The following is an 18479-nucleotide window of genomic DNA, read 5'->3' on the forward strand; positions in this document are numbered from 1 at the left end:
AATCGATTAATACGGACATAGTGCTGAAGACTGGGCCAGAATTCATATCCTGTATATTAACTAATTTAGTTAGAAACTCCTTTTGGAAGGATACATTTATTGCTTTTAAAAATATACAAGATAGAATGAAATTACTTACATGGCATGAATTTATTACACAACCCATATGGTACAATAAGAATATTACAATGGGGGGGGGAAATCAATTTTCTTTATTGATTGGTTCAATAAGAATATTGTTTATATCAATGATTTGCTGGATGAAAATGGGTCCTTTTTAAGTTTACAAGACCTTCAAAGTAAGTTTGATGTCAAGTCAAACTTCCTTACTTATCTTGGTTTACAAAAATCTATTTTAACTAGTTTACATTATCATGGAATCTCAAAAGAAGATGATAACCCAAGGCCTTTTATACCTTTCCACATTAAATTATTTTGCTCACCTCGAAAAGGATCTAAGATTATGTATAATATTCTAAACATGGAAAATGTCACATCTTTCAATAAATCAAAATGGGGATTATTTTTTATGTTGTCAGACTTACAGTGGAAAACCATATACCAGTTACCTTTTGTCAACATTAAAAGTACCAAATTACAATGGCTGCAATTTAGAATTAATCACCACATTCTAACAACTAATAAATATCTATTTAAAATAGGAAAGGAATGTAGTAAGTTGTGTAACTTTTGTAAACAACATGATGAAACAATTTTTCATGTACTATGGGAGTGTCCTAATGTTCAAGAACTCTTTCAGCAATTTTTTGAATTCTGTCAATCAAAGAGAATTACAATCCAAAGATTATATTCGGGCTACACTCTGACCCTATTTCTACAGACATTTATTCTATCTTCTTGGTTATGAAATCCTATATCTATAGGAAAAGATGTCTTAATGAAGCACTAACAATTCATGAATTACTTATAGATATTAAAACACATATATCAACTCTAAGATATATAGCTATCCGAAATTGCAGATTAGATGATTTTTATAAGAGATGGGAAACTTGGCTTTTTCTTCTTAATAGACTTCACTAAACAATTATAGCAGACTCTGACTATATAGAGATGATATAAAACTATAAATCAATTACTTACTCATGTTCAACAACCAATTCTCTCTCTCTCTCTCTCTCTCTCTCTCTCTCTCTCTCTCTCTCTCTCTCTCAAGGAAAAATTTTGTTTTGAAGTAAATTTTCTCAAAGCTGTTATCACTTTATTGTATACAAATGCATTTGATTGTTCAACTTCAAATAAAAAAAAAAAAAAAAAAAAAAAAAAAAAAAAAAATAAGTGTATCTTTTAGTTAATACCTCCCTTATATATTGGTATTCATTTGGAAACCTAATCCACACAAGTGTATCTAAAATTGTCTTCATTTCAAAACACAGGTGACTGTCTTTGTAAATTACACTTCGAGTGCATATTTGTAGAATTTGTCGGTTGCTACATGGATCAAGAAACTAGAACATTGAACGGAAAGATGACCATCTCTACAAAAATGACAGTGGACAGCTGCAGAAAAACGTGTACAAATCTGAAGTTTAAATACTACGGCGTAGAGGTACGAAATAACTAGAGAGGGACAATTTAAGAATCGGAAAAATATTACATTCATGATAAAAGTCATTGTTGAATTGTACATTAGAATTGTATCATTCCCCCTGAAACTTTTTTCAATTGTGTCAGGCATATATTGGGTAATGACTGAATATAACTAGTTGTTTGATGAACAAAATGGTTTAGTGTTCGTAGGAATTGTATCAAAAGGCTAAAATGTTGAAGGTGTGTATGTTGTCATATGTTGTCATACATATTGAATAACAGGTAAATACCATTATAACAAACTCTTATTTGAAGTAAAGTTCTTCAGATCGCTACAATTGTGAATTACAATGTAATTTTATTCATAAAATGCTTTCTGTGGTAATTCAGGTAGGGTTACATCAATTTTTCTACAATGATTGATACCTATATTGCAAATTTCAAATATTTGTGTACTTGGGAACAATCATATCAATTATCGGCTTTAGGCACATGTACAGTAAGATTAATTGTGTTCGAGTGAACACTGCAGACTATGGGCTTTTTCCTTAAATAAGTGCGTGTGTTTCTTGTATACCTAAAGTATAGCGAAGAGTGTTTTTGTGGAAATAAACTGACAACCATAACGAAAATGAGAGACGGCGACTGTTTGAAACCGTGCACAGGTGATAAAACACAGGCTTGTGGTGGAGACTGGAGAATTGCTGTGTATGAAAACCCTTATATCACACCACCAAGTGAGTCCTTCTATAGATAAAATGTTGGTCTTCATGATTTACTATCTACAAGTACATATGTTTTACCTAAATAATCAATCATAGTGGAAGAAACGTTTTTTTGAAATACCTTTCCAATCTGAAGAAAACCCTTACAACAACTACATCTTAATCTTCATTATCAGTGATTTGCTGTTTTTATTCGTACTGTAACAAACGTTACTATTATAAGTGTTTAAACGTTTCAGCTGCCATTGTTATGAAAGGTGAGTGTTTTGTAAAACCTAAAACATTCAGATTTCAAAATAAACGAAACTTTTGCCATCTAAATTTTAAGGAGTAATGAATATCTAAAGGTTACAAAAACCTGTTTTATTCAATTATAAGAAAATAAAAAAATGTATAAAAGTACTTTGTTGTTTTAATACAGGTAAATATTTGTAGAATTCGTTGGTTGCTACATGGATCAACAAGCCAGAACCTTGAACGAAAAGATGACTGTCTCTACAACAATGACAGTGGACAGCTGCAGAAAAACGTGTACGGATCTAAAGTTTAAATACTACGGTGTAGAGGTACGAAGTAATCAGAAAAGGACAATTTTAGATTCAGAAAAATATTACATTAAAGATTGGAAGTCAGGCATTAGAATTGTATTACATGTAGTATTGCACATTATCCTGCAACTAACATTTTAGTTATCAACTGTGTCCGGTATATATTGAATATTTACTTGTCATAAGTTGTCGTTGTTGAAAAAAAAGATACGTGTTCGTACAAGACAAGACTTAAATGTTGAAGGTTTGTTTGATATCACACATTTTGGATACACATGTAGCAGGAAACTATCATGGAAAGCAAAATCTACTTTGGGATAACGTTCTTTAGATGGCTAAAATTGTGAATTTAATTTTATTATTAAAAAGTTTTGTTTGGTGATTCAGGTAGGGTTTATCCACTTCTCTGTAATGACTGCTGCCTTTGTTGCTTGTTTCAAATATTTATCTACATGGAAACAACTATATCAAATTGTACGAAGTAATCAGAAAATGTCAATTTTAGATTCAGAAAAATATTACATTCAAGATTTGAAGTCAGGCAATAGACTCGTATTAGTATTGCACCACTCTCCTGCAACTTACATTTTAGTTATCAACTGTGTCCGGTATATAGAGGATATCTATATTGTGTGATTTCATATATATTTGCTTTATCCAACGAGTTGAAATGGTGTATATATTCGTGAGGCTTGTCAACAAGTTGGATAAAGCAAATATAAAATCACACAATTATAGATGTTCTATTTATCTCATACAATTTGATTTATATTGTGAAGCTTTTGAGACAGTCCCTTATATGAGCTGAATATTGATTTTTTTTTCAAAGATTAAAACCAATGATGCAACGTTGTGTTATGCAGTTATTGTGACCTTGCGCAATACAATTTAGTACGTCATTTCTGAGATAAGTCTAAACTGTTTTAATGAAAAGTTTTACTGAAATAAACCTTGAAATATTTCTTTAGCTCTAAATAATTTTTCTTAGAGCTTATTCATTTGATTAAATGTAAATACTGATCAGAAGACTTGAATAATCAAATTTGTTGACATACACAAAGTTGCGAATGCTCGTTAGTTTGAATTGACTCGAACAAGGAACAGTTGTTGATGTTTTATTACACAAACACCAACCTAATGATTTGGGATTGAAATAGTAAATAAGGATGCTTACTGGTGGTGGAATCAAAGTCTTTGAAACATTTTTTCGGTAAGTTCTTGTATATAAACACAACCAGTGCACTCTGTTTTCATCGCGTCGTCAGGATGAAGTCCTTGATAGTTACCGTAATTTGCAGTTTTATAAACTACCCAAAGCAAATTGACAGTTTGAAGGGGGTTACACTTATCAAATATCTTGACAAACAAGAAAAAAGATCTTTTGGTTACGGTTATGTATAACCTTTCAAAAAGAGTTGGGGGGGGGGGGCTAAGCCCCCCTCCCCCATTACCCCGGGTTCCGACGCCTATGCTTACGCAGTTATGTGTTTTCCTTCATATTTGTAAGTAATGGAAGTCTTTGACAAAATCCTTTTTATATCACTTTTTGTAGTAGATATAGTTATGTTTAAAGTACTCGCAACTCTTCGAAAATAGGTCACTGAAGCGTTGAAGCGAGGGGCTGTGTCACAAATAGTTCGGTCCGGAAGTATTTGATCAAGCATCACCCGTTTGATATAGCACAGTTTTATCACACGGGTAATATACACCACACGTATGAGAAAAAATAGAGTATTTACTTGTCATAATTTGTCGTTGTCGAACAAAAAAGATAAGTGTTCGTACAAATTGTGTCTAAAGACTTAAAATTAATGTAAAAGGTTTGTATGTTATCACACGTTTTGGATACACATGTAGCAGGTAACTACCATGGAAAGCAAAATCTACTTTGGGATAACGTTCTTTAGATGGCTGAAAATGTGAATTTAATTTTATTATTAAAAAGTTTTGTTTGGTGATTCAGGTAGGGTTTATCCACTTCTCTGTAATGACTGCTGCCTTTGTTGCTTGTTTCAAATATTTATCTACATGGAAACAACTATATCAATTTGCCGCTTTAGGCACAGTTGGACAAATTGTGTTGCAAACTATAGGCCTTTTCTTCTTAAAATGAAGGTATCTTGTATATCTACAGTATGGAAAAGAGTGTTTTTGTGGAAATAAACTAACAACCATAAAGAAAATGAGAGACGGCGACTGTTTGAAACCGTGCACAGGTGATAAAACACAGGCTTGTGGCGGATATTGGAGAATTGCTTTGTATGTAAACCCTTATATTACACCACCAAGTGAGTCCTTCTAATAACACAATGTAGTTATTTTTTTTAAAAATAATATATAAATCCTTTTGAAATTTGATGGCTTAAATACAGGTGTTATGTTAATTACATATTGATAAAATGCGAGTTTTTATTATTCCCTATCTACGAACACAATGGTTTGCACCTTAATGATTAATCAAATTGTAAAAAAAGGTTTCCTGAAATGTCTTTTCAATTTGAAAAAGAACCCTGATAATAGCTACATCTTAGTGTTCATACTTAAACATTTGCCGTTTTTAATTTCGTTCCGTATCAAACGTTACTATAAAAATTGTTAAAACCTTTCAGCTGCCATCGTTAAAAAAGGTGAGTGGTTTTTCAGATAAATATGTTTTGTAAAAAATTCATCCGCTGCAAAATTAACGAACAATTTACTTTGCCTTGCCCTCTTTTTCAAAGGAGTAATGAATATATAAAGGTTACAAAAACATGTTTTATTCAATTATAAGAAAATTTTAAAAAAATGTATAAAAGTACTTTGTTGTTTTAATACATATGAATATTTGTAGAATTTGTTGGTTGTTACATGGATCAACAAGCCAGAACCTTGAACGAAAAGAAGACCATCTCTACAACAATGACAGTGGACAGCTGCCGAAAAACGTGTACGGACCTGAAGTTTAAATACTACGGTGTAGAGGTACGAAGTAATCAGAAAAGGACAATTTTAGATTCAGAAAAATATTACATTCAAGATTGGAAGTCAGGCATTAGAATTGTATTAGTGTTGCACATTCTCCTGCAACTTATATTTTAGTTACCAACTGTATCCGGTGTATATTGAGTATTTACTTGTCATAAGTTGTCGTTGTCGAAGAAAAAGATAAGTGTTCGTACAAGACAAGACTTAAATGTTGAAGGTTTGTATGATATCACACATTTTGGATACACATGTAGCAGGTAACTACCATGGAAAGCAAAATCTACTTTGGGATAACGTTCTTTAGATGGCTAAAATTGTGAATTTAATTTTATTATTAAAAAGTTTTGTTTGGTGATTCAGGTAGGGTTTATCCACTTCTCTGTAATGACTGCTGCCTTTGTTGCTTGTTTCAAATATTTATCTACATGGAAACAACTACCGTATATCAGGTGTTTTCCGCGTCATGTTTTTTCCGCGATTTAGAACCTAGAACGGTATATAAAATTTACGCGAATCAAATTTTAACTATTTCAAAGTCATAGTGAAAATATAATTCAAGATTGTTGAACCCTGTGAAGTAAGAGGGTAAAAGTATCTAAATTGCCATTTACACCATTTCCTTCATGTTAAATAATTACCGATAATTATGTTCAGAGGCGCAAACAGTCATAGATAAATAGATCATGTACCGTTACAGTAGCTCAGGTAAAATAATTAGACATTGGTTTACGCAAAAAAAGCGACCGTTTTAATTAGCTTGTCAATGGATTATTAAATAAACTATGAGGCTTACATACCTATTATCTTACGCTTGCTTCCAATCCCGCAATTTCTACTCTAAACTTAATGAACACAGTTTATTCTAATTGTACATACCTGTTTACTTCATTAGGAAAGAGAGAACTATATTATAAGAACAACACTTCGTATCAAATTTACGCTAATATATTTTACGCGATTCGGAAATCGTCGCTAACAAAGCGGAAATTGGATACACGCGGAAAAAACCTGATATACGGTATATCAATTTGCCGCTTTAGGCACAGTTGGACAAATTGTGTTGCAAACTATAGGCCTTTTTTCTTAAAATGAAGGTATCTTGTATATCTACAGTATGGAAAAGAGTGTTTTTGTGGAAATAAACTAACAACCATAAAGAAAATGAGAGACGGCGACTGTTTGAATCCGTGCACAGGTGATAAAACACAGGCTTGTGGCGGAGATTGGAGAATTGCTTTGTATGTAAACCCTTATATTACACCACCAAGTGAGTCCTTCTAATAACACAATGTAGTGATTTTTTAAAAAAATAATATATAAATTCTTTTGAAATTTGATGGCTTAAATACAGGTGTTATATTAATTACATATTGATAAAATGCGAGTTTTTATTATTCCGTATCTACGAACACAAAGGTTTGCTCCTTAATGATTAATCAAATTGTAAAAAAAGGTTTCCTGAAATGTCTTTTCAATTTGAAAAAGAACCCTGATAATAGCTACATCTTAGTGTTCATACTTAAACATTTGCCGTTTTTAATTTTGTTCCGTATCAAACGTTACTATAAAAATTGTTAAAACCTTTCAGCTGCCATCGTTAAAAAAGGTGAGTGGTTTTTCAGATAATTATGTTTTGTAAAAAATTCATCCGCTGCAAAATAAACGAACAATTTACTTTGCCTTGCCCTCTTTTTCGAAGGAGTAATGAATATATAAAGGTTACAAAAACATGTTTTATTCAATTATAAGAAAATAAAAAAAAATGTATAAAAGTACTTTGTTGTTTTAATACAGGTGAATATTTGTAGAATTTGTTGGTTGTTACATGGATCAACAAGCCAGAACCTTGAACGAAAAGAAGACCATCTCTACAACAATGACAGTGGACAGCTGCCGAAAAACGTGTACGGATCTAAAGTTTAAATACTACGGTGTAGAGGTACGAAGTAATCAGAAAAGGACAATTTTAGATTCAGAAAAATATTACATTCAAGATTGGAAGTCAGGCATTAGAATTGTATTAGTATTGCACATTCTCCTGCAACTTATATTTTAGTTATCAACTGTATGCGGTGTATATTGAGTATTTACTTGTCATAAGTTGTCGTTGTCGAAAAAAAAGATACGTGTTCGTACATGACAAGACTTAAATGTTGAAGGTTTGTATGATATCAAAAATTTTGGATACACATGTAGCAGGTAACTACCATGGAAAGCAAAATCTACTTTGGGATAACGTTCTTTAGATGGCTAAAAATGTGAATTTAATTTTATTATTAAAAAGTTTTGTTTGGTGATTCAGGTAGGGTTTATCCACTTCTCTGTAATGACTGCTGCCTTTGTTGCTTGTTTCAAATATTTATCTACATGGAAACAACTACCGTATATCAGGTGTTTTCCGCGTCATGTTTTTTCCGCGATTTAGAACCTAGAACGGTATATAAAATTTACGCGAATCAAATTTTAACTTTTTCAAAGTCATAGTGAAAATATAATTCAAGATTGTTGAACCATGTGAAGTAAGAGGGTAAAAGTATCTAAATTGCCATTTACACCATTTCCTTCATGTTAAATAATTACCGATAATTATGTTCAGAGACGCAAACAGTCATAGATAAATAGATCATGTACCGTTTCAGTAGCTCAGGTAAAATAATTAGACATTGGTTTACGCAAAAAAAGCGACCGTTTTAATTAGCTTGTCAATGGATTATTAAATAAACTATGAGGCTTACATACCTATTATCTTACGCTTGCTTCCGATCTCGCAATTTCTACTCTAAACTTACTGAACACAGTTTATTCTAATTGTACATACCTGTTTACTTCATTAGGAAAGAGAGAACTATATTATAAGAACAACACTTTGTATCAAATTTACGCTGATATATTTTACGCGATTCGGAAATCGTCGCGAACAAAGCGGAAATTGGATACACGCGGAAAAAACCTGATATACGGTATATCAATTTGCCGCTTTAGGCACAGTTGGACAAATTGTGTTGCAAACTATAGGCCTTTTTTCTTAAAATGAAGGTATCTTGTATATCTACAGTATGGAAAAGAGTGTTTTTGTGGAAATAAACTAACAACCATAAAGAAAATGAGAGACGGCGACTGTTTGAATCCGTGCACAGGTGATAAAACACAGGCTTGTGGCGGAGATTGGAGAATTGCTTTGTATGTAAACCCTTATATTACACCACCAAGTGAGTCCTTCTAATAACACAATGTAGTGATTTTTAAAAAAAATAATATATAAATTCTTTTGAAATTTGATGGCTTAAATACAGGTGTTATATTAATTACATATTGATAAAATGCGAGTTTTTATTATTCCGTATCTACGAACACAAAGGTTTGCTCCTTAATGATTAATCAAATTGTAAAAAAAGGTTTCCTGAAATGTCTTTTCAATTTGAAAAAGAACCCTGATAATAGCTACATCTTAGTGTTCATACTTAAACATTTGCCGTTTTTAATTTTGTTCCGTATCAAACGTTACTATAAAAATTGTTAAAACCTTTCAGCTGCCATCGTTAAAAAAGGTGAGTGGTTTTTCAGATAATTATGTTTTGTAAAAAATTCATCCGCTGCAAAATAAACGAACAATTTACTTTGCCTTGCCCTCTTTTTCGAAGGAGTAATGAATATATAAAGGTTACAAAAACATGTTTTATTCAATTATAAGAAAATAAAAAAAAATGTATAAAAGTACTTTGTTGTTTTAATACAGGTGAATATTTGTAGAATTTGTTGGTTGTTACATGGATCAACAAGCCAGAACCTTGAACGAAAAGAAGACCATCTCTACAACAATGACAGTGGACAGCTGCCGAAAAACGTGTACGGATCTAAAGTTTAAATACTACGGTGTAGAGGTACGAAGTAATCAGAAAAGGACAATTTTAGATTCAGAAAAATATTACATTCAAGATTGGAAGTCAGGCATTAGAATTGTATTAGTATTGCACATTCTCCTGCAACTTATATTTTAGTTATCAACTGTATGCGGTGTATATTGAGTATTTACTTGTCATAAGTTGTCGTTGTCGAAAAAAAAGATACGTGTTCGTACATGACAAGACTTAAATGTTGAAGGTTTGTATGATATCAAAAATTTTGGATACACATGTAGCAGGTAACTACCATGGAAAGCAAAATCTACTTTGGGATAACGTTCTTTAGATGGCTAAAAATGTGAATTTAATTTTATTATTAAAAAGTTTTGTTTGGTGATTCAGGTAGGGTTTATCCACTTCTCTGTAATGACTGCTGCCTTTGTTGCTTGTTTCAAATATTTATCTACATGGAAACAACTACCGTATATCAGGTGTTTTCCGCGTCATGTTTTTTCCGCGATTTAGAACCTAGAACGGTATATAAAATTTACGCGAATCAAATTTTAACTTTTTCAAAGTCATAGTGAAAATATAATTCAAGATTGTTGAACCCTGTGAAGTAAGAGGGTAAAAGTATCTAAATTGCCATTTACACCATTTCCTTCATGTTAAATAATTACCGATAATTATGTTCAGAGACGCAAACAGTCATAGATAAATAGATCATGTACCGTTACAGTAGCTCAGGTAAAATAATTAGACATTGGTTTACGCAAAAAAAGCGACCGTTTTAATTAGCTTGTCAATGGATTATTAAATAAACTATGAGGCTTACATACCTATTATCTTACGCTTGCTTCCGATCTCGCAATTTCTACTCTAAACTTACTGAACACAGTTTATTCTAATTGTACATACCTGTTTACTTCATTAGGAAAGAGAGAACTATATTATAAGAACAACACTTTGTATCAAATTTACGCTGATATATTTTACGCGATTCGGAAATCGTCGCGAACAAAGCGGAAATTGGATACACGCGGAAAAAACCTGATATACGGTATATCAATTTGCCGCTTTAGGCACAGTTGGACAAATTGTGTTGCAAACTATAGGCCTTTTTTCTTAAAATGAAGGTATCTTGTATATCTACAGTATGGAAAAGAGTGTTTTTGTGGAAATAAACTAACAACCATAAAGAAAATGAGAGACGGCGACTGTTTGAAACCGTGCACAGGTGATAAAACACAGGCTTGTGGCGGAGATTGGAGAATTGCTTTGTATGTAAACCCTTATATTACACCACCAAGTGAGTCCTTCTAATAACACAATGTAGTGATTTTTTTTAAAAATAATATATAAATCCTTTAGAAATTTGATGGCTTAAATACAGGTGTTATGTTAATTACATATTGATAAAATGCGAGTTTTTATTATTCCGTATCTACGAACAAAGGTTTGCACCTTAATGATTAATCAAATTGTAAAAAAAGGTTTCCTGAAATGTCTTTTCAATTTGAAAAAGAACCCTGATAATAGCTACATCTTAGTGTTCATACTTAAACATTTGCCGTTTTTAATTTTGTTCCGTATCAAACGTTACTATAAAAATTGTTAAAACCTTTCAGCTGCCATCGTTAAAAAAGGTGAGTGGTTTTTCAGATAATTATGTTTTGTAAAAAATTCATCCGCTGCAAAATAAACGAACAATTTACTTTGCCTTGCCCTCTTTTTCAAAGGAGTAATGAATATCTAAAGGTTACAAAAACATGTTTTATTCAATTATAAGAAAATTAAAAAAAAATGTATAAAAGTACTTTGTTGTTTAAATACAGGTGAATATTTGTAGAATTTGTTGGTTGTTACATGGATCAACAAGCCAGAACCTTGAACGAAAAGAAGACCATCTCTACAACAATGACAGTGGACAGCTGCAGAAAAACGTGTACGGACCTGAAGTTTAAATACTACGGTGTTGAGGTACGAAGTAATCAGAAAAGGACAATTTTAGATTCAGAAAAATATTACATTCAAGATTGGAAGTCAGGCATTAGAATTGTATTAGTATTGCACATTCTCCTGCAACTTATATTTTAGTTATCAACTGTATCCGGTGTATATTGAGTATTTACTTGTCATAAGTTGTCGTTGTCGAAAAAAAAGATACACGTTCGTACAAGACAAGACTTAAATGTTGAAGGTTTGTATGATATCAAAAATTTTGGATACACATGTAGCAGGTAACTACCATGGAAAGCAAAATCTACTTTGGGATAACGTTCTTTAGATGGCTAAAAATGTGAATTTAATTTTATTATTAAAAAGTTTTGTTTGGTGATTCAGGTAGGGTTTATCCACTTCTCTGTAATGACTGCTGCCTTTGTTGCTTGTTTCAAATATTTATCTACATGGAAACAACTACCGTATATCAGGTGTTTTCCGCGTCATGTTTTTTCCGCGATTTAGAACCTAGAACGGTATATAAAATTTACGCAAATCAAATTTTAACTATTTCAAAGTCATAGTGAAAATATAATTCAAGATTGTTGAACCCTGTGAAGTAAGAGGGTAAAAGTATCTAAATTGCCATTTACACCATTTCCTTCATGTTAAATAATTACCGATAATTATGTTCAGAGACGCAAACAGTCATAGATAAATAGATCATGTACCGTTACAGTAGCTCAGGTATAATAATTAGACATTGGTTTACGCAAAAAAAGCGACCGTTTTAATTAGCTTGTCAATGGATTATTAAATAAACTATGAGGCTTACATACCTATTATCTTACGCTTGCTTCCGATCCCGCAATTTCTACCCTAAACTTACTGAACACAGTTTATTCTAATTGTACATACCTGTTTACTTCATTAGGAAAGAGAGAACTATATTATAAGAACAACACTTTGTATCAAATTTACGCTGATATATTTTACGCGATTCGGAAATCGTCGCGAACAAAGCGGAAATTGGATACACGCGGAAAAAACCTGATATACGGTATATCAATTTGCCGCTTTAGGCACAGTTGGACAAATTGTGTTGCAAACTATAGGCCTTTTTTCTTAAAATGAAGGTATCTTGTATATCTACAGTATGGAAAAGAGTGTTTTTGTGGAAATAAACTAACAACCATAAAGAAAATGAGAGACGGCGACTGTTTGAAACCGTGCACAGGTGATAAAACACAGGCTTGTGGCGGAGATTGGAGAATTGCTTTGTATGTAAACCCTTATATTACACCACCAAGTGAGTCCTTCTAATAACACAATGTAGTGATTTTTTTAAAAATAATATATAAATCCTTTTGAAATTTGATGGCTTAAATACAGGTGTTATGTTTATTACATATTGATCAAATGCGAGTTTTTATTATTCCGTATCTACGAACACAAAGGTTTGCACCTTAATGATTAATCAAATTGTAAAAAAAGGTTTCCTGAAATGTCTTTTCAATTTGAAAAAGATCCCTGATAATAGCTACATCTTAGTGTTCATACTTAAACATTTGCCGTTTTTAATTTCGTTCCGTATCAAACGTTACTATAAAAATTGTTAAAACCTTTCAGCTGCCATCGTTAGAAAAGGTGAGTGGTTTTTCAGATAATTATGTTTTGTAAAAAATTCATCCGCTGCAAAATAAACGAACAATTTACTTTGCCTTGCCCTCTTTTTCAAAGGAGTAATGAATATCTAAAGGTTACAAAAACCTGTTTTATTCAATTATAAGAAAATAAAAAAAAATGTATAAAAGTACTTTGTTGTTTTAATACAGGTGAATATTTGTAGAATTTGTTGGTTGTTACATGGATCAACAAGCCAGAACCTTGAACGAAAAGAAGACCATCTCTACAACAATGACAGTGGACAGCTGCAGAAAAACGTGTACGGACCTGAAGTTTAAATACTACGGTGTTGAGGTACGAAGTAATCAGAAAAGGACAATTTTAGATTCAGAAAAATATTACATTCAAGATTGGAAGTCAGGCATTAGAATTGTATTAGTATTGCACATTCTCCTGCAACTTATATTTTAGTTATCAACTGTGTCCGGTATATATTGAGTATTTACTTGTCATAAGTTGTCGTTGTCGAACAAAAAAGATACGTGTTCGTACAAGACAAGACTTAAATGTTGAAGGTTTGTATGATATCACACATTTTGGATACACATGTAGCAGGTAACTACCATGGAAAGCAAAATCTACTTTGGGATAACGTTCTTTAGATGGCTAAAAATGTGAATTTAATTTTATTATTAAAAAGTTTTGTTTGGTGATTCAGGTAGGGTTTATCCACTTCTCTGTAATGACTGCTGCCTTTGTTGCTTGTTTCAAATATTTATCTACATGGAAACAACTACCGTATATCAGGTGTTTTCCGCGTCATGTTTTTTCCGCGATTTAGAACCTAGAACGGTATATAAAATTTACGCGAATCAAATTTTAACTATTTCAAAGTCATAGTGAAAATATAATTCAAGATTGTTGAACCCTGTGAAGTAAGAGGGTAAAAGTATCTAAATTGCCATTTACACCATTTCCTTCATGTTAAATAATTACCGATAATTATGTTCAGAGACGCAAACAGTCATAGATAAATAGATCATGTACCGTTACAGTAGCTCAGGTATAATAATTAGACATTGGTTTACGCAAAAAAAGCGACCGTTTTAATTAGCTTGTCAATGGATTATTAAATAAACTATGAGGCTTACATACCTATTATCTTACGCTTGCTTCCGATCCCGCAATTTCTACCCTAAACTTACTGAACACAGTTTATTCTAATTGTACATACCTGTTTACTTCATTAGGAAAGAGAGAACTATATTATAAGAACAACACTTTGTATCAAATTTACGCTGATATATTTTACGCGATTCGGAAATCGTCGCGAACAAAGCGGAAATTGGATACACGCGGAAAAAACCTGATATACGGTATATCAATTTGCCGCTTTAGGCACAGTTGGACAAATTGTGTTGCAAACTATAGGCCTTTTTTCTTAAGATGAAGGTATCTTGTATATCTACAGTATGGAAAAGAGTGTTTTTGTGGAAATAAACTAACAACCATAAAGAAAATGAGAGACGGCGACTGTTTGAAACCGTGCACAGGTGATAAAACACAGGCTTGTGGCGGAGATTGGAGAATTGCTTTGTATGTAAACCCTTATATTACACCACCAAGTGAGTCCTTCTAATAACACAATGTAGTGATTTTTTTAAAAATAATATATAAATCCTTTTGAAATTTGATGGCTTAAATACAGGTGTTATGTTAATTACATATTGATCAAATGCGAGTTTTTATTATTCCGTATCTACGAACACAAAGGTTTGCACCTTAATGATTAATCAAATTGTAAAAAAAGGTTTCCTGAAATGTCTTTTCAATTTGAAAAAGAACCCTGATAATAGCTACATCTTAGTGTTCATACTTAAACATTTGCCGTTTTTAATTTTGTTCCGTATCAAAAGTTACTATAAAAATTGTTAAAACCTTTCAGCTGCCATCGTTAAAAAAGGTGAGTGGTTTTTCAGATAATTATGTTTTGTAAAAAATTCATCCGCTGCAAAATAAACGAACAATTTACTTTGCCTTGCCCTCTTTTTCAAAGGAGTAATGAATATCTAAAGGTTACAAAAACCTGTTTTATTCAATTATAAGAAAATAAAAAAAAATGTATAAAAGTACTTTGTTGTTTTAATACAGGTGAATATTTGTAGAATTTGTTGGTTGTTACATGGATCAACAAGCCAGAACCTTGAACGAAAAGAAGACCATCTCTACAACAATGACAGTGGACAGCTGCAGAAAAACGTGTACGGACCTGAAGTTTAAATACTACGGTGTTGAGGTACGAAGTAATCAGAAAAGGACAATTTTAGATTCAGAAAAATATTACATTCAAGATTGGAAGTCAGGCATTAGAATTGTATTAGTATTGCACATTCTCCTGCAACTTATATTTTAGTTATTAACTGTATCCGGTGTATATTGAGTATTTACTTGTCATAAGTTGTCGTTGTCGAAAAAAAAGATACGCGTTCGTACAAGACAAGACTTAAATGTTGAAGGTTTGTATGATATCACACATTTTGGATACACATGTAGCAGGTAACTACCATGGAAAGCAAAATCTACTTTGGGATAACGTTCTTTAGATGGCTAAAAATGTGAATTTAATTTTATTATTAAAAAGTTTTGTTTGGTGATTCAGGTAGGGTTTATCCACTTCTCTGTAATGACTGCTGCCTTTGTTGCTTGTTTCAAATATTTATCTACATGGAAACAACTACCGTATATCAGGTGTTTTCCGCGTCATGTTTTTTCCGCGATTTAGAACCTAGAACGGTATATAAAATTTACGCGAATCAAATTTTAACTATTTCAAAGTCATAGTGAAAATATAATTCAAGAGTGTTGAACCCTGTGAAGTAAGAGGGTAAAAGTATCTAAATTGCCATTTACACCATTTCCTTCATGTTAAATAATTACCGATAATTATGTTCAGAGACGCAAACAGTCATAGATAAATAGATCATGTACCGTTACAGTAGCTCAGGTATAATAATTAGACATTGGTTTACGCAAAAAAAGCGACCGTTTTAATTAGCTTGTCAATGGATTATTAAATAAACTATGAGGCTTACATACCTATTATCTTACGCTTGCTTCCGATCCCGCAATTTCTACTCTAAACTTACTGAACACAGTTTATTCTAATTGTACATACCTGTTTACTTCATTAGGAAAGAGAGAACTATATTATAAGAACAACACTTTGTATCAAATTTACGCTGATATATTTTACGCGATTCGGAAATCGTCGCGAACAAAGCGGAAATTGGATACACGCGGAAAAAACCTGATATACGGTATATCAATTTGCCGCTTTAGGCACAGTTGGACAAATTGTGTTGCAAACTATAGGCCTTTTTTCTTAAGATGAAGGTATCTTGTATATCTACAGTATGGAAAAGAGTGTTTTTGTGGAAATAAACTAACAACCATAAAGAAAATGAGAGACGGCGACTGTTTGAAACCGTGCACAGGTGATAAAACACAGGCTTGTGGCGGAGATTGGAGAATTGCTTTGTATGTAAACCCTTATATTACACCACCAAGTGAGTCCTTCTAATAACACAATGTAGTGATTTTTTTAAAAATAATATATAAATCCTTTTGAAATTTGATGGCTTAAATACAGGTGTTATGTTTATTACATATTGATCAAATGCGAGTTTTTATTATTCCGTATCTACGAACACAAAGGTTTGCACCTTAATGATTAATCAAATTGTAAAAAAAGGTTTCCTGAAATGTCTTTTCAATTTGAAAAAGATCCCTGATAATAGCTACATCTTAGTGTTCATACTTAAACATTTGCCGTTTTTAATTTCGTTCCGTATCAAACGTTACTATAAAAATTGTTAAAACCTTTCAGCTGCCATCGTTAGAAAAGGTGAGTGGTTTTTCAGATAATTATGTTTTGTAAAAAATTCATCCGCTGCAAAATAAACGAACAATTTACTTTGCCTTGCCCTCTTTTTCAAAGGAGTAATGAATATCTAAAGGTTACAAAAACCTGTTTTATTCAATTATAAGAAAATAAAAAAAAATGTATAAAAGTACTTTGTTGTTTTAATACAGGTGAATATTTGTAGAATTTGTTGGTTGTTACATGGATCAACAAGCCAGAACCTTGAACGAAAAGAAGACCATCTCTACAACAATGACAGTGGACAGCTGCAGAAAAACGTGTACGGACCTGAAGTTTAAATACTACGGTGTTGAGGTACGAAGTAATCAGAAAAGGACAATTTTAGATTCAGAAAAATATTACATTCAAGATTGGAAGTCAGGCATTAGAATTGTATTAGTATTGCACATTCTCCTGCAACTTATATTTTAGTTATCAACTGTATCCGGTGTATATTGAGTATTTACTTGTCATAAGTTGTCGTTGTCGAACAAAAAAGATACGTGTTCGTACAAGACAAGACTTAAATGTTGAAGGTTTGTATGATATCACACATTTTGGATACACATGTAGCAGGTAACTACCATGGAAAGCAAAATCTACTTTGGGATAACGTTCTTTAGATGGTTAAAATTGTGAATTTAATTTTATTATGAAAAGGTTTTGTTTGGTGATTCAGTTAGGGTTTATCCACTTCTCTGTAATGACTGCTGCCTTTGTTGCTTGTTTCAAATATTTATCTACATGGAAACAACTACCGTATATCAGGTGTTTTCCGCGTCATGTTTTTTCCGCGATTTAGAACCTAGAACGGTATATAAAATTTACGCGAATCAAATTTTAACTATTTCAAAGTCATAGTGAAAATATAATTCAAGATTGTTGAACCCTGTGAAGTAAGAGGGTAAAAGTATCTAAATTGCCATTTACACCATTTCCTTCATGTTAAATAATTACCGATAATTATGTTCAGAGACGCAAACAGTCATAGATAAATAGATCATGTACCGTTACAGTAGCTCAGGTATAATAATTAGACATTGGTTTACGCAAAAAAAGCGACCGTTTTAATTAGCTTGTCAATGGATTATTAAATAAACTATGAGGCTTACATACCTATTATCTTACGCTTGCTTCCGATCCCGCAATTTCTACCCTAAACTTACTGAACACAGTTTATTCTAATTGTACATACCTGTTTACTTCATTAGGAAAGAGAGAACTATATTATAAGAACAACACTTTGTATCAAATTTACGCTGATATATTTTACGCGATTCGGAAATCGTCGCGAACAAAGCGGAAATTGGATACACGCGGAAAAAACCTGATATACGGTATATCAATTTGCCGCTTTAGG

At 32.2% G+C, this 18479-nt stretch overlaps 1 protein-coding gene across 3 annotated transcripts in view; it reads left to right on the top strand.

The window, feature by feature from the left end:
* Window positions 1-18479, top strand: part of LOC105345066 (uncharacterized) — a 32652-nt gene that overhangs the window by 4849 nt on the left and 9324 nt on the right. The window contains exons 2-24 of one of the 3 annotated variants that reach the window (XM_066088690.1): window positions 1440-1570; window positions 2135-2288; window positions 2516-2533; window positions 2712-2842; window positions 4959-5112; window positions 5434-5451; window positions 5655-5785; window positions 6902-7055; window positions 7377-7394; window positions 7597-7727; window positions 8844-8997; window positions 9319-9336; window positions 9539-9669; window positions 10786-10939; window positions 11259-11276; window positions 11480-11610; window positions 12727-12880; window positions 13421-13551; window positions 14669-14822; window positions 15143-15160; window positions 15363-15493; window positions 16610-16763; window positions 17304-17434. In XM_066088690.1, coding sequence (XP_065944762.1) covers window positions 1440-1570; window positions 2135-2288; window positions 2516-2533; window positions 2712-2842; window positions 4959-5112; window positions 5434-5451; window positions 5655-5785; window positions 6902-7055; window positions 7377-7394; window positions 7597-7727; window positions 8844-8997; window positions 9319-9336; window positions 9539-9669; window positions 10786-10939; window positions 11259-11276; window positions 11480-11610; window positions 12727-12880; window positions 13421-13551; window positions 14669-14822; window positions 15143-15160; window positions 15363-15493; window positions 16610-16763; window positions 17304-17434 — 2519 coding nt within the window. The remainder of the gene's footprint in view (window positions 1-1439; window positions 1571-2134; window positions 2289-2515; window positions 2534-2711; window positions 2843-4958; window positions 5113-5433; window positions 5452-5654; window positions 5786-6901; window positions 7056-7376; window positions 7395-7596; window positions 7728-8843; window positions 8998-9318; window positions 9337-9538; window positions 9670-10785; window positions 10940-11258; window positions 11277-11479; window positions 11611-12726; window positions 12881-13420; window positions 13552-14668; window positions 14823-15142; window positions 15161-15362; window positions 15494-16609; window positions 16764-17303; window positions 17435-18479) is intronic. The other 2 variants (XM_066088691.1, XM_066088692.1) reach the window with 2 other exon arrangements.

Source organism: Magallana gigas, chromosome 6, assembly GCF_963853765.1.
Source record: "Magallana gigas chromosome 6, xbMagGiga1.1, whole genome shotgun sequence".
Classification (NCBI taxonomy): Eukaryota; Metazoa; Mollusca; class Bivalvia; order Ostreida; family Ostreidae; genus Magallana; species Magallana gigas.